This window comes from Moesziomyces antarcticus, assembly GCF_000747765.1.
Source record: "Moesziomyces antarcticus DNA, scaffold: scaffold_v10014, strain JCM 10317, whole genome shotgun sequence".
Classification (NCBI taxonomy): Eukaryota; Fungi; Basidiomycota; class Ustilaginomycetes; order Ustilaginales; family Ustilaginaceae; genus Moesziomyces; species Moesziomyces antarcticus.
Window position 1 is genome coordinate 373,752 of NW_014638996.1, and position 15,060 is coordinate 388,811.

The 15,060-nt window shown below is 61.9% G+C and overlaps 7 protein-coding genes across 7 annotated transcripts; 3 read left to right on the plus strand and 4 right to left on the minus strand.

Annotated features, from left to right (window-relative positions):
• Window positions 1-5: 5 nt before the first annotated feature.
• On the minus strand, window positions 6-1,103 carry PAN0_014d4971 (uncharacterized protein; the record flags this gene model as incomplete). The annotated part of the gene is made up of 3 exons (XM_014799677.1): window positions 6-217; window positions 491-710; window positions 807-1,103. 3 exons carry the CDS (start codon window positions 1,101-1,103, stop codon window positions 6-8), a joined length of 729 nt encoding a protein of 242 aa, XP_014655163.1.
• A 299-nt stretch (window positions 1,104-1,402) lies between these two features.
• Window positions 1,403-2,752, plus strand: PAN0_014c4972 (uncharacterized protein; the record flags this gene model as incomplete). Its single annotated transcript, XM_014799678.1, has 1 exon — window positions 1,403-2,752. One exon carries the CDS (start codon window positions 1,403-1,405, stop codon window positions 2,750-2,752), a length of 1,350 nt encoding a protein of 449 aa, XP_014655164.1.
• A 668-nt stretch (window positions 2,753-3,420) lies between these two features.
• PAN0_014d4973 (DUF895 domain membrane protein) lies at window positions 3,421-4,998 on the minus strand (the record flags this gene model as incomplete). The annotated part of the gene is made up of 1 exon (XM_014799679.1): window positions 3,421-4,998. The coding sequence occupies one exon, from the start codon at window positions 4,996-4,998 to the stop codon at window positions 3,421-3,423; it is 1,578 nt and encodes a 525-aa protein (XP_014655165.1).
• A 1,224-nt stretch (window positions 4,999-6,222) lies between these two features.
• Window positions 6,223-7,698, plus strand: PAN0_014c4974 (PLP-dependent transferase; the record flags this gene model as incomplete). Its single annotated transcript, XM_014799680.1, has 1 exon — window positions 6,223-7,698. One exon carries the CDS (start codon window positions 6,223-6,225, stop codon window positions 7,696-7,698), a length of 1,476 nt encoding a protein of 491 aa, XP_014655166.1.
• Window positions 7,699-7,809: 111 nt separating this feature from the next.
• PAN0_014d4975 (zf-DHHC-domain-containing protein) lies at window positions 7,810-10,476 on the minus strand (the record flags this gene model as incomplete). The annotated part of the gene is made up of 1 exon (XM_014799681.1): window positions 7,810-10,476. The coding sequence occupies one exon, from the start codon at window positions 10,474-10,476 to the stop codon at window positions 7,810-7,812; it is 2,667 nt and encodes an 888-aa protein (XP_014655167.1).
• Window positions 10,477-11,122: 646 nt separating this feature from the next.
• Window positions 11,123-12,406, plus strand: PAN0_014c4976 (formyltransferase; the record flags this gene model as incomplete). The annotated part of the gene is made up of 2 exons (XM_014799682.1): window positions 11,123-12,001; window positions 12,065-12,406. The coding sequence occupies 2 exons, from the start codon at window positions 11,123-11,125 to the stop codon at window positions 12,404-12,406; spliced, it is 1,221 nt and encodes a 406-aa protein (XP_014655168.1).
• Window positions 12,407-12,470: 64 nt separating this feature from the next.
• On the minus strand, window positions 12,471-15,026 carry PAN0_014d4977 (glycerol-3-phosphate-acyltransferase; the record flags this gene model as incomplete). The annotated part of the gene is made up of 1 exon (XM_014799683.1): window positions 12,471-15,026. The coding sequence occupies one exon, from the start codon at window positions 15,024-15,026 to the stop codon at window positions 12,471-12,473; it is 2,556 nt and encodes an 851-aa protein (XP_014655169.1).
• Between the last annotated feature and the right edge of the window lie 34 nt (window positions 15,027-15,060).

Here is a 15,060-nt window from a genome sequence, read left to right on the forward strand (position 1 = left end):
GCGGGTCAGTACTGCTGATCCGGGAATGCATGCGATGCGGGCACAAACGGAGCGTGACGACGGTGGGGCGGAGCGACAACAAGCACGAGCGTGGGCGATGGGGTTGGACGATAGTGTGGCACGAGGCACGTCGATGCAACGATGCGGGCGATTTGCACGGACAGGATCATATGTTGTGTCGCCCTCTTTCCCGGCTCTTCGACGGGGTTGGCGTGGACTAGCATGCCCAGGATGAGAGTCGACGTGCATTCAAGGCATGTCTGCAATGGCCTGGTCGATGATTGGTGTCATCTGCCGTATGTGTCAAAACGACATCCTCCAATTGTGCATGCAGGCCAGGTCGGCGGTCGATCTATCTCCAACTGAGAAGCGGTCCTTCTCCGTGCGAAATGATGGACAGTACCTTTACCGAGTAATTGACTGGTCGATATGATTTGGCGAAGATATGGTGGTGCGAGTACGAGGTGTAGATATTCGAGGCCAAGCTGACCGGCCTTTTCTGATGCTGGGTGTGCGATGTCGGGGTCGATGGAAAACGCTCGTGCTGCGTGTGCTGTGTCGTCGCGTGCGAAGTGTCTCCGTTCGAAGTATGCTGATGCGTATACTAACCTTGAGGTGATGTGGGGTGTTGACGTAGGGTGAGGGTAAGGAGGACGTTCGGATGGCGACCAAGCTTCTTTCGCCGTCAGCACTGCCGCCCGCTGTTCGAACTGCACAAACAGGCTTGCAGGCCGCGATGTTCTCGGTCTCGCGCTCGCTTCCCACAGCACATAAGTCAATTCCAAGCTCTCACACCCAAGGCCCACCCCAGCCGGCACTCTGCCCTCAGTCCGTGTCCCTGGACTCGACAGCTCGCCGCTCCTCAGGGCTGAGGTTGCTGCTGCCTGGCGCGGTGCCGGTGTTCGCGGGTTGTCAGGCCTCGAGGTGGAAATTCGCAGTTCGACCGCTTCTGCAGAGGCTCTTCGCGGGTCATGTGATGCAAGCAAAGTTCGGCCGAGCTTTGAATTTTCGCAATTGATGCTCGAGAGACATCGACCTAACAAAGTCCAAGTGGGATTCGATCGGATCGTCGGCCCGATTCTGCCGCGATCGTAGGGGTGCATGAGTACCGGTGCAGTGGCGCAAGTCTGAAAGAGAGCACAAGACGGCCTTCCCCCGCACGGAGCATGCGGAGTCGAATCTGAAAGGTGTGCGCCGCATCGGTCATCTCACATCTCATCCTTCCCACCAAGGCCTGCTCCTCGGCCATCGCATCCTCCGCCCTTCGCATCCTTCATCGGTTCACGCAAAGCTACGGACCATTAAAGGCTCGACGTACGATTGCCACACGACACGAATCTCTGAATCTCTGGACCCGAAACGACACGAATCCGACCAGGGCAGGACCCTACTGGCACCCACGATGCCGTCCAATGTGCGCCCTCTGACGGGCAAAGGCAAACCGCAGCTGGCAGACACGCGCGTGCAGACCGCGGGGCGCATCCTCACCTACTTTTCGGCGGCTTACATTGCGATCACGTTCCTCTGCTCGCTTGCGCCCGCCGACCCATCCCGGGGCGTGTCGAGCAACGGGCCGCGGCGTGGCTACCACACTACACGCTCTGGGCGGTGCGATCCGTTCAGCATCCCAGGATGGGTGGACTGGTCGATCGGCACCAACGACCTGCCTGCCTGGCGCACATTCGATCCATCGTGCTCGACCACCAACCTGCTCGGTACGCTCATCTCGACGCTCAACATCCAGCACGAGGATCCGAGCAAGATCGCGCCGCATGCGGTGCACAAGCTCGCCACGACCAGCAGTGTGGAGGAGCTCGGGACGTTTTTGACCAACCGCACGGTGCTCATGATTGGTGATCATCAGGTGGACAAGGCGCTCGTCGAGCATCTGTGCGCGCTCACGGGACACACAATACAGGCGGTGGACAAGAACCATCCGTGGGGAGGAAGCATCAACGCGGTTCCGCCCAAGCACGGCTTTACGCCCGTCAAGAACAACGCGCCGCTGGCGCATTACTGCTACTTGCCGGAGTACGACTTTGTGGTGACGTCGATCTATGCGTATGGGGCGGATACTTTCGATTCGTGGCGGGGCGAGGAGCTTTACAATGCGCCTGGGTTGTTTGAGGATCGGGTGACGGATCTGTATGTGCCGTACATGCGGGATATGGCGTCACGGACACACACTTCGCCTGCACTGCCTCTGCCGCGCGCACGCGCCGAACCGGACCTGGTCATCTTCAACTCGGGGCTGTGGGATCTGGCGCGGTGGGCGCGATTTGACATCGACACGGGTGCTGGGTTGCTGGAGAATCTGTCCGAGGAACGCATCATGTGGTGGCGATCGCGCATGGTGGATATGCTCGGCAGCGTACGTCGCGCATGGCGCCGCCCGCGCATCGTATGGAGGGACACAGCCTATCCGCTCGCATCGGAAGCTAGCACTGTCGAGGCATTCCTTGGAATCGAGGGCGAGGTGCGTAAGAACCACCCGCTCTATCACGCCAATCGCATCGCCCAGATCAACAACGCCCAACACTCGGCGCTGGATGTCCATGGCGACGACGTGGTCAAGGGCGAAGTCTCGCGTGCAGCTCGAATGCCCGCCGACGTCGTGCCACTCAACTTCGCTCAGGTTCTGATGGGACAGGACCAGCATTCTCTCAACCCGCTGGCGCCAGGCCAGCTTCCCGGCGGCGCCCTGTTTGCCGAAATGCTCCTCTGGCATCTTAGAGACGCCGTCCTTCCTTAGCCCATATCCTCGGCTTTGCTCCAGATAATCTCAATATACCTCGGCCCTTTTTCCCGAACATCCTCGCTTCCTAACAGACTCGAAATGGGTGTGCAACCACACCAGAGGGCAGAGCTCGACGAGATTGACCGCAGATAGTTCTCAGAAGCGCGTCTGCCGCTGAGGGTTCCACAAGAGGCTGTTTGGAACTGTGGTGCGCGACGGTGGCGGGTCAAGGCATGCGACTGGTGGCAGACGGTTGCATGCGATCGGAACGAGTGTATCGACAATGCTCGGAAGCCAATGCGAATGATGGTGATGGATCGACCTACATGGTGCGAGTGAGTGAGATCCGAACACGAGGTACACGCTCCATACCCCTGAGTGGATGTACGCCATAGCCTCCAGAGCCGCGCGGCATTGATGAAGTGCGGATTGCACGCCGTTTGCAGGCGTGCATGCATGCTGGGGCCCCTATTACACGCACCGGGCGAAATGAAGTCGAAACCCACCAACAGAAGCTGGATATGAAATCTTATGAATGCACAGCTCAACTTCTCCCAATGCATCGCTATCTATCGTTCGATCATGGTTCCATTACTGGCCAACAGACTATGCTACAGATCTACATGTCTTCCTCGTGATCGTGCGATCCCAATACCGCACACATGCATTCTTTAAGATGACATCTACTTGTCGCCCTTGAGGTCGTACTCTGCCGTCTCGAGACCGCTCTGCTTGAGCTTCTGCCGGTCGTCTTCCGAGGCATACGTCCTGGGCTCGTGGATCTTTGTTCCGTCCTCGAGGATTCCGACCTTGCGAATGACGAGCCAGGCGGGCAGGATGCTGAGCGCCCACTGCGCCGTGTTCAGGCCGGCAACAGCGTCGAGGCGGAAGCTGGTGCTGTTGACGCCGTACGAGACGCACTGACCGGCGCTCTCGACACCGCGGACGATGGAGGCAAGACGAATGATCTCGGAAGGGTCGTCGGACAACTGCCCGATCAGGAAGTAGTTATACTCATACATCAAGTTGAAGCCGATCTGGAGGAAGATGTAGACGCCGAAGCCCTCTCCGTAACCAGAGGAAGTCCAGTCGAAGGTTGGCTTGGGCGTGGTGTTGTGATACTTGTTCATGATGTAGATAGCCCACGCCCACCAGCCGGCCTGGATCGCGTAGATGACGATGAACGACGACTTGGCGCGCTTGTTGACAGTGAACCTTCGCGAATCGAGGAAGAAGCCAAGAATGTAGTTGGCAATGCTGGCAGTGACGGCCGAGAGGAGCGATCCGAGCGCGCGCGACCTGACACTAAAGTACTTGACAGCGTAAGTTCCGATAAGTGCTTCAGACCAGGTCGATTGCCAGATGATGGGCAGAAGCAGCAGCACCTCGCGTCGGGTGATGAGCTTCCACATGAGCTTGAGCTCACGGCGGGTGGACGACTCGATGTGCAGATAGACGGGCGTCTTGTCGGTGCGCTGCACCTTGTGCGGTGGCGACAGGAGCAGGGCGACAAGAGGACCGATGCACTGGAGGACGACAAAGACGAGGTAGGTGTTGGTCGAGATGGATCCTGCTTCGCTGTCGTTGTAGTTGAGCGCCAAGTTGATGATGCCGCCGAGGAGCTGACCGAGCACACGGAACATGAGCCAATAGGCGATGTACTTGCCCTGCTTCAACCTCTCTGGGTAGCCGAGGGCAATGGCGCCCTCGACACTCCAGAAGGTGCCTGCGCTGATACCGCAAAGCGCGGCGCCGAGAATGATGAGCCACTGGGTCTGGTTGACGCTGTTGAGGTAGAGGCCCGCCGCGTAAGGCGCATAACCCATGGTGCCAAAAGCGAGTGCAAAGCGCACGGACGTCTTGCCGATGAGCGAAGACGTGAAGAGCCTGGTGACGACCATGAGGGCAAAGGTGAGCGAGTTGGCGGCGTTGACGGTGCTGGGGTCCTGGGAGCCTCCTGCGCCAAGTGCGGCCATGGCACCCCAAATACCGGGAGCAAGGAAGGAGCATCCACCGAGGACGGTGATCTGGAAGAAGGTCGATCGGAACCATGAGGGGTTCTGACCATCCCACACGGGGCGTGCCTCGGGCTTGGGGTCGCGCAGACCAATCAACTCGAGGAAAGTCTGCTTGGTGCCACTCTGCTCCGCAGCAGCGGGAGGGGCAGCATGGTCCGAGACGCTGGTGAGCGACTTTTGGTCCGGGTTGGAGCTGGCATCGTCGGTGACGACGCGGTCGACCGAAGCGGGCTTGGCCGACATGATGGTGTTAGGGGGCGTAAATAATTTGAAGGAGGGAGGTCGGTGGGGGGTGAAGATGGTCAAAGATGAGAATGGCCAGCTTTATGTAGGCATCAAAGAGCTCGCTTGCCGCAAGGGGAAGGGGACAAGAAAGCTCGGCTAGGAGATTCAGGGCAGAGAAACCTCGTGGACCAAAAAGATCCGAGACTAGCGGCGGGCGCTAGTGCACGTGGAAGAGCAGCTGAGGGTGGATGGTGGATGGCGGACAAGGCAGGGGTTGCGATGGAGAGGGGCAGATGGCGAAAGCGAGCGCAAGCCACGCGAGGTGGGCCTGAGACCAGAGTGCTCAAAAGCCAGTCCGATGTAGCCGAGCAGCATCTCGCGAGCATCATGCCCTCGATGCTCACCTATCGCAACACAGCCGGCTTTGCCCGCCTCCTAGACAGCAGCATCGTGACTCACACTTCCCCATGGCACCATCACATGATCTATGGTGTACATTGCTACGAAACAATGGGTGGCGACGACAACGGGTGTGTGCCTGGCAGGGGGAGTTGGATGCACAATGTGACAGTGCCCGCCCAATTGGAGCGGTGGAATTTTATTCAAACCACGCCGGCTGAACTTGTCTACGCCATCTGTGCATTTGGCGCGTGCTGTTTGCGAAGCTGCCAAGTTGACCGGCGATCAGGTCTTCCAAAGGGCCGAGGGGGCCGAGCTCCGACTCTTTGTTCCAGCTGGAGCCATGTCGGAGCTTCGCCAAGGCGGGCTGCGGTGCTTCATTTGGCAGATGTCGGGATGTGTGCGTCGAATGGCGGGATTGCGGATCCACCGATCTGTTGGCTTCGATTCGAGCCGCGCGTGGGGAGCCAACGTGAAAATGCGGGGACCGGCGCTGCGATTGGGCAGTTGGGCAGTGTCAACGCGGGAAGCACGTCAGATGCAGGCGGATGATGAAATCCGCGCTTGGCCCCACCCAAAATGCGCAAACGCGCAAGATGCAGGGTCCAGCGCGAAAATGCAAAAAATGTTAGCACAATCATCCCAACAATGTCATTCGCTGCGATTCCGGTTGTTGCGGACGGATGACTCGCCGGCATCAGACGATCAAGCACGGACCGTCCTAGCCGACTCTCTCCGCCGTATCTTGCCAGATCTTCTTCCGCCTCATCCGACCATACCACCACAGCTGATCCCCGCTCAACACCACCAAGACAGCCATTGCGATACCGGTGCTGAACGCGCATGAAGCTCTTGTCGACCCTGCCGCAGCGCATCCCCACCTTCGCCCTTCCCCGCGCCTCCACATCGCTCGCAGGCGCTTGTCGCTCCACCATGTCCGCCGCCTCTCCCTCCACCGGCGGTGCCACGCGCTGGGCCACTCAGCGCGCCGAGCGCATCCATGCCGAGCTCAACGCAGGCGTCGATGTATGGACTCTCTTCAATCCCGTCGTCTTCCCCACCGCCATCAATCTCGGCCAGGGCTTCATGAATTGGCAGCCGCCATCGTACATCCTCGATGCCATCACCACCGAGTTCGCCAACCGTGTCGATCTGCATCACTACTCGCATCCCAAGGGGCGTCCTCGTCTGCGTCAGGCCATCAGCGACTTTTACTCGCCCGAGTTCCACCTCCCCTCGGGAGCTAGCGAAGGCGACCGCATTCGGCCGGGCAGACAGCGTGCTGCCGGATCGCGCAAGCTCGACGTCGAGACCGAGGTGCAGGTGACGAGCGGCGCCAACGGGGGTATCTACTCGGTCATGGGCGCTTTCATCAATGACGGCGATGGCGTGGTGTGCATCGAGCCGTTTTTCGATCAGTACAATGCAGAGATCCTCTTCCACGGCGGCGTGCCGCTCTACGTGCCCCTCCTCCCGCCCACGGATGCGAAAGACGCACACATCGATTCGAACGAATGGACGCTCGACATGGCGCACCTCGAGAGCGTTCTTGCAAAGCCATCAACAAAGGCTCTCATCCTCAATACGCCGCACAATCCGGTGGGCAAGGTGTTTTCGAGCGAGGAGTTGGGAAAGATCGCCGAGCTTTGTGTCAAGCACGATATCCTTGTGGTTGCCGACGAGGTGTACGACTGCCTTACGTTTGACAATCACAAGCACGTGCGACTGGCGAGTTTCGAGGGCATGTGGGATCGCACCATTACGGTGGGTTCGGCGGGCAAGTCGTTTGCGTGTACGGGATGGCGCGTGGGGTGGTTGGTGGGACCGGATCATTTGATCGCGCCGGCACGCGCCGTGCATACGCGCATCACGTTTGCCGTCAACTCGTCCGCCCAGGAAGGCGCAGCCATCGGTCTGGAAGCCGCCAACAAGCACGACTTTTTCAACACCCAGATCAATCAATACGCCGAGAGGAGAAAAGTCCTCCAAACTGCGCTGGACGACATTGGTTTGCCATACACCGTCCCACATGGAGGCTACTTTGTCATGGCCGACGTATCCAAGCTCAAGATCCCAGGTGACTGGGTCGAGAAGAACGACGTGCCAAAAGCAATTCTCGCCAAGCACGACGATTATTTAAAGGCGTGGTTCATCGCAAAGACGTGCGACGTGGTCGTCATCCCCGCAACCGCGTTTTATGCAGACAAAGGCGCTGGAAAGGTGGGCAAGAACTACGTCAGGTTCAGCTTCTGCAAGGACGACCAGATCCAACAAGCCGCCCCGCGCCTCCGCAACCTCATCCCCTTTCTCCAGTCCTAGTTTTCCCCCCAACCCCCCAGGTGGGTACAGCATAACCTAATCACAATCCCGTACAAGTCAAAGATGCAGATGTCCCCGGGGAGAAAAAAGAGACTGTTTCAAATGAGTGTGTCATGCTTTCCATACCGGTGCCTCGGTGGCGGGCGCGTCGGCGGTGGGGCGCGGGTGGGGCGCTCGAGTGTCCGGCTCGTGCACCGCACGACGATCGATCCAGCTGCCCAGATCGAGGCTCCTCCATCCGAGTGCGTTGCGCACGTTGGTGCGCGTGCGCGCAGCCGCAAATGGGTTCGGATCCCTGTACCGCGGTCGGGCGATCTTGATCTTGACGAGCGCGGCGCGCAACCCACCGCGGCGGCGTGGGCGGTCCGCCGCGCCGTACGTCGAGGCAGCGTCGTCATCGCCCGCAGGGTCGAGTTCGAGCTGCTTGTGTTCGCCGTAGTCGCGAGCGGTGTTGATGCGGATCTGCTCGACCGTGGAGCGGTTGCGCAGCACGAGGCGCACGTGGTAGCTCCACAGCACCACCAGCGGTGTTGCCGCCGCAAGGCTCAGCACGAACAGCACCGCCGACACAGGCGACTCCCCCAGCGCCTGCCGGAACGAGTATCCCTCCGCAGCCCCTCCGCGCGGATACCGATACGTGGTGGGCTTGGTCATCAACACCAACCTCGCCGCCGTAAACGCCACCACATAGAGCGCGGCGACGATCGAGGCGGAGAGGAACACGAGGAAGGGCACGTAGTTGCGTCGGCCAATGCACGTGTTGAGGTAGGTGCAGTGGTGGTCGATGTTCTCGACGCAGTTGTCGCACACTCGGCAGTGGCTGCTGCGTGGCGGACGGTAGGTGCCGCACGTCTCGCACCACTTGACCTGCACCGTCTGGCCGCGGATGCGCAGCACGCGCTGCACGGGCACCGCCAGCGGATCCTCCGGGTCCGCCAACGCCTGCCGCCCCGGCTCGTACGACGTATCGCCCAGCACGCACGGCGGGTCCGCATCCAGCCCGCGGGGGATTATCCCCGGATCCTTCCACGCCGTCACACCCATGTTGACCACCGCCAGCAGCCACACGTATGCAAACACCGCCACCACCGCCGGGCTCAGGTTGGCCGATAGCCACTTGGCTTCGAAGCCAAAGAACAGGCCGCCCAGCACCAGCAGCAGCAGGTACGACGCGATGAACGGCAGCGGATTGTCGCTCGAGGTCATCAGTAGGCCGCCCAGCAGGAACCGGTTCCCGCCCTTGTGCTGGCGGTAGTTGCGCATGCCTCGCTTTGCGCCCTTGGCCTGCGCACCCACCGCATCGGGCTCCGCCTTTGCGCCTCCATTTGGTAGCGCTGTCGCCGTGGCAGTCGTCTTGGAAGCAGCAGCGCCGCCGTTGCGCAGACTCGCGCGCTGGTCGGGCATGTCCGGCGAGCCGGCTTGCGCAGTTTCGCGGGCAGCCGTCGCATCGGAAGTGCCCAGACCCAGCCCGGATGCGGGGGTCGCGTGCGGGAGGGCGCGTGCGGGCAAGAGCGGGTCGGTGCTGGCCATCATGCGCACGACCGAGTGCGGCGACGCCTGCCCGGCCGCATGTCCGAACGCATCGTGTGCGCCGAGCGGGGTGGCGGGCGCGGTTGCGGGGTCGAGCGCATCATTGCGGTCCGTCGCTGCTGAGCCTATCGCCGGTGCGTGCTGCACCGAGGAGCTGGCGGAATGCACGGAAGCAGCGACGCCCCAGGGGCTGGGCGAGCGTGCGTGGTGGTGGAACCCCGTCGGGGAGGTGGCGCGGTATCCGAGCACCTCCTGTGCAGCCAGGCCGTCGACGCTGTCGGCATTCGCACTGTGCACGGGCGCCGCGGCCGGTGCCGGAGTGGTGGATCGGAACGAAAGCGGAGTGGTGCTGCGCGCTGCGTTGGTCGCTGTCGACTCGAGCAGGTTGCCGGTCGAGTTGCGTGCCGAGGGTTTCTTGGGCGCAAAGAATGCCGCTGGCGGCAGGATGGAGCCTCGGTCTCTGCCGTCGCGCTTGATGAACGAGCCGCCGTCCTGGTCGTAGCGGCGAAGGGCGAGCGAGCTCCCCGAGCGCGATGCCGGACGCGGTGCGGGCGCGTCGTCGTCTTCGTCCTCGGTGCGAAAGCCATGCGGAGTGGAGGCGCGGCTGATGTTGCGTGCGAGCTGGTCGATCTCGACCGAGTGGCGGCGGTTGGAGAACGACGATCGACTGGCTGCGGCGGCCGCTGCGTCGCGGAGACGGTTGTGCGGCTCGTCATGGCCTGCTGCGCTGATGCTGCTTCTGCGCGACAGCGAAGACAAGGGCCTGGACATCTCTACGGAGGTTCGTTTGGAGGAGCGCCTGCGCGCGAGACCGGGCGCGCCTAACGACGGCGAGGCAGGCGTATCTACGGTAGTCTCGAGCTCGTCTTCGCTCGCAGCGAGGGAGCGACGCTTTGCGAGCATAGCGTCTGCGGCCCGGAAGCTGGCGGCCGAGCGTGGCCGAGTGGGTTCGAAGGGGGATGCGGTGCGGGAGCGAGCGGTGCGGCTGGCGGCACGCTGGCTGCGCACCTCGAGGTCGCTGTCGAGGTCGAAGGACTCGCGTGCATCGTCAAAGGCGAGCGATGCGTCGGTGTCCTGGTAGAGGCTCGCCTGTGCGCTCTGGAAGGAGGAGCGGCGCGTGGGTGCCTCGGTGTAGTTGGAGAGGCGCGAGGACGAGTTGAGCGTGCGCGACGAGGGGAAGTTGGTGGTGTCGCGCAGCGTCGTGTCGGCTGGAGGCGTCGCAGCATCGTCGGCGTCCGGATACGACATGTTGGGGTGCCGTTGGCGATGGCGCGCTGCCAAAGGTGGGTTGAGGCCGATGTGGCGGATGCAGCAAGAGGCAGCGTTTGGGATGAGGTTGATGACAGCTTGCGAAGCGCAGAGGCCCAATGCACGCCCATGCGACTCAAGCACGGCTCTGGCAGGCGCAGGCAAAAGCGCACGCTCGCACGCCCGGACATGCCGATCCAGCGTCCCAACGCAGGAAAAAGAGAAGTGTTGGTCTCTGCTTTTTCGACTTCATAAAGCGGATCTTCCGGTTTTCGTGGCTCGAGCCTGGGACCGCACCGTAATTTAGAAGAGCAACACTACTTTGTCGGGCGGTCATGCCTTGGTGCACGTCCGTTCGGATGGACCGTCTGCAAAGCTCATCTCAGCGGCCGTCCGGCTTGTCTAGAGGGCATGTGGGCCGTGCTTGGCGACAGGAGAGTGGATTCGCGTTGAATGGGCGGCCCCATGCCGACTCGAGGTTCCCACGAAGCCTTCCGGGTTGGACCCTGTGCTGACGGAGGTGCATGACGAAAAAATCGTCCATCACACCGACCACCACGATCCTTCGGTGGAATTCATCCCATTCCCACGACCCGATTGTGGCTGGCAAGAGCCAGGCGGCAGTCCACACCATGCATCCTCGAGCATGATGCTCCTTCGCAAGACTCGGCCCATTAGCTCCGCGCGCGCTTGGCTTGCGCATTCACGCGTACGCTTGGCACACCCCACCGCTTCCTCTGCATACTCTTCCGCATCCGCCTGCACCGGCCGTGATGTCCCGCCAACGGCGCCGTACGATGTGCTCTTCTGCGGCACGGACGCCTTCGCTTCCGCATCACTCGCAGCGCTCATCTCGCACCGCGAGCTGTGTTCGTCGCTTCACGTCCTGACACCCGCTGATGTTGGGCAAAAGTGGGGCGCACGCCGCATGCGCGTATCTCCCGTCAAGCAGCTGGCGCTCGAGCACTCGCTGCCCCACCAGCAAGTGCCCTCCGCCGAGGACGGCGGTATGGATGCCTATACGCTCCCTGCCGAGCTGCCGCTATCTAGCTCATCGATCCTGCTTACCTGTTCGTTCGGCCACTTGATACCCGATGCGCTGCTCGACGCATTCCCACAGCCGTGGCAGAGGATCAACATCCATCCGTCGCTGCTGCCGCAGCTGCGAGGTGCAGCGCCGATTCAGTGGGCCCTTGCGCGGCGGCTCACGCGCTCGGGCGTATCGATCCAGACGCTCGAAAAGGGCAAGTTCGATACGGGGCGCATCATCGCCCAGACGCACTTCGACTTCCCACCCCTCAGGGACGCGGGGTTCTTGGAGGTGCAGGATGCGATGGCCGAAAGAGCCGCAAGACTGCTCGTGCAGACGCTGTCGGATCTCCCGACCCACTGGAAACACAGCTGGCAGCAGGATGAGGCGCAAAAGTCGCTCGCGCCCAAACTCCAATCCACCCACAGCGTCGTCCGGTGGTCCAGGATGCAGGCGGCGGACATTGTCGCCCGAAACAACGCCTTTTCATACCTCGTAAGTCTCGCCCACTCCTTCTCGCTTTCTCAGCGTACTGACCTCTTGCTCTGGGGGATATAGTATCCGTTGAGTACGACGCTGCATCCGGCCGCGGAGGGTACATCGTTCCGCCCTGTTGAGGTGACGCTTTCGGACGTTGCCGCAATTGCACAGGCAGATCTCGAGACCATCGACCCCACAGCTGCACGGGCGATGCACGATTCAGCCACTTTGCCAGGGTGCGCGCTCGTCTCGCCAGCACTGTCGGCGCTGGTGGTGAAAACAACACCCTCGAATCCGCCACACCACCTGCTCGTACGCACGCTCAAGACAGCAGGAAAAAAGTCCAAACCCGCACAAGAGTGGTATGCCGCCTACCACGATCGTGCACACCCCACCACACGCATGCTCACCTTCACCTAGCACGCCCTCCCCCAACCACCGCAATGTACGTCTATGCTGTGGTATTGCTCGATGCGGATCAAGGTTAGATGGATTTTTTGGGTTCTGTGCGGGTGGAGGCGTATTGGGCGGGGGTGAAGGGCCAGTGTGGTTGGACCGCGAGGTGGTGAGAGTGCAACGCTCGGGCGTGGGCAGCAATGAGGGTGTCGAGCGCGCCAGTGTCGGCGATTGAGACGAGGCTGTGCAAAGCATCGCGCGCCTGATTGCGTGCAGCCAGCAACGCGGCCAGCAGCTGTGAATTGGAGAGCGACGGTCGTTTGCGCGGCGCAAAGGCACGGTCAACGTAGAACTGGATGCTGGGCTTGTCGCTCAGCTGTGCGCACACGCGCGTAATCGCCTCCTGAACCATCGCATCGCTAGACAAGCTCGATGCAGCCGACTCGATCCACCCCTCCTTGTTTGCCGCCGCTGGTGGGGTCTCGCTGGGCGGTGTGGAGGTCATCGTCTGTGTGGCAGTGATGTTGGCCTGGACAGCGTCGACCACTTGGTACTCGTGTTCGTGTTCGGCCTCTGCGCCATCACCCACCCAGCGCGCCGCATGCTCTCGCGCAAACACGTCAAACTCCCACACGCGCTCCTCGAGCTTCTCCCGCCCCGCACTCCATGCATACACCTCGACATCCTCCACCACCTCACCCCCCGCTCGCACCTCGTCCATCCTTGCGCTCGTGAGGCTGGATAGGACGGCGTGGAGAGGTGCGGTGCCGGCGTTGGCGATGCGCGTCTCGTTGCACTCGACGCGTGCGGACGGGTCGGGGACAACGCCGACGCGCACACGCACGTACTCGTCGCCCTCAAATGCGTCGAGGCACTGCACATCGGCATCGGTCAGCCCAGTGACGAGCGTGCCCTTGACCATGCCTGTAGGTGTGCGCACCAGGCCAGGGTACTCTTCGCCCCGCACGTGGTAGAGCGTGGCACCGTCCAGCACGGCATTCTGCACGCGCACGTGCGCGCCCGCACTCCCGATCACGCGCGCCAAGATGCGCGGATGCACAAGCGTGCCGTAAAAGAACATGCTCCGCTCGTTCCTGCACGCGGGCTTGGTGGGAGCAGTCGACGGGTTGGCTCGCCACAAGCGCCATCCGAGACGCAGCTGCTTGACCAATCCGTACGCCGTGTCGATGTTGCTGCGATTCAGATCGTGCAGCCACCACACCGCTGCGATTCCCACCAGCAGACCCGGGGGTGTCCAGCGCGTCCACTGCATCGTCTTGACCACCAGCGCAGCATACAGGCTCGAGGTGAATACAAAGCCAACGAGCGTCTTGACGCTCGACAGACTCTCTTCCTCGCGTCGAGCAAAGTGGTGCGCCACCGCCCGCGGAGCCAGGTACATCGGCACGAGCGTAGGTCCGAATACGGGTACGTACAGCAGCAGGCGCACCGCCATAGCCCGAACGGTGGAACACAGCCCGTTACCCCAGCCGGCGGGAGAGCGTCGCAGCACCCGCGCAAGCGTGAGGTTGTCCACATCGCACAGATGCAGCATGCACGCATACACGAACAGCGCACGCCGCGCCGCTGTGCTCGTCTCGTCCCCCTGCGTGAGCAGCCCCATCAACTCGCGCGACACCTCGACATGCTCGTCCATCCCCACGCGCAGCGCGCTGAGCGTTTCCGGTTCGAGCTCGAACACGAGCTCGCGCGCCGCGCGCGTGGCCTGGAACGTCTCCCAATCCGGCGCATTGAACGTGAGTGCCTCGATGGCTCGCTGCAGATCCGCCGTCAGCCGTGCCACCGCACGGTGCGCCGGGCTCGCATAGCTCTCTACGCCCGCCGGGCCCGTGCTGGTATTGGTCCGCGTCATGCTTTCCGGTGTTGCAGGTACGGTTCCGTCCTCCTTGACGCGCGGTACGCTGCCCTTTGCAGGCTCGTCGGAAGGCGAAGGAGCCGAGAGGAACTCGTCGATGTACGCATCGAGCCGAATCGGCTTGCCAAAGCGCAGCAACGCGCGCGATCGAAACCTGCTCTTGTCGTCAAACACCACCGCCGTCGGCAGGATCTCCACCTGCGTATTCTGCTTGCCCCCATCCGACTCGAGCTGCAAATACCGCGCGTACTCAAGCGCCGCCCATGCCGCACCCATCTTGAGGTCCGCCACGTACGGAATCGTGTAACTACCCCCCTCGGGGAACAGCGCAATGGCGCCTCCGGCCTTCATCGCGCGAAAGGTCCCCTGGAAGAGGGCTTGGTTGTTCTTGTTGCGTCTGTCGACCTTGATGTTTCCGGAGGATGTGAGGATCCAGCGGGTGATGGGGTTCTTGAAGAACCCGGCTTTGGCCCAGAAGTGCAGCGGACGCCGGTGCGGAAAGTGCGAAGCCAGCACGGCGACGTCGATGATCGTGTTGCTGTGGTTGGCGCATACGATGAGCGGCGTTGTAGGCGCGGGCACGAGCGAGGCGTTGGAGACGTGGATCGACGAGAAGAAGACGGGAAGCGACATGTCGCCGATCGAACGCATGATGGTCCACCACGCGCCAAAGCGCGGCGCCGCATCTTGGCGACCCGACCCCGACGCGGAAGCTGTCGCAGACGCCCGTGCCGATTTCGGCGCAACGGAAGCGGAAGTGTCGGCCATACTTGATCTGCACCCCTCCTCCGAGGTTGGTTTG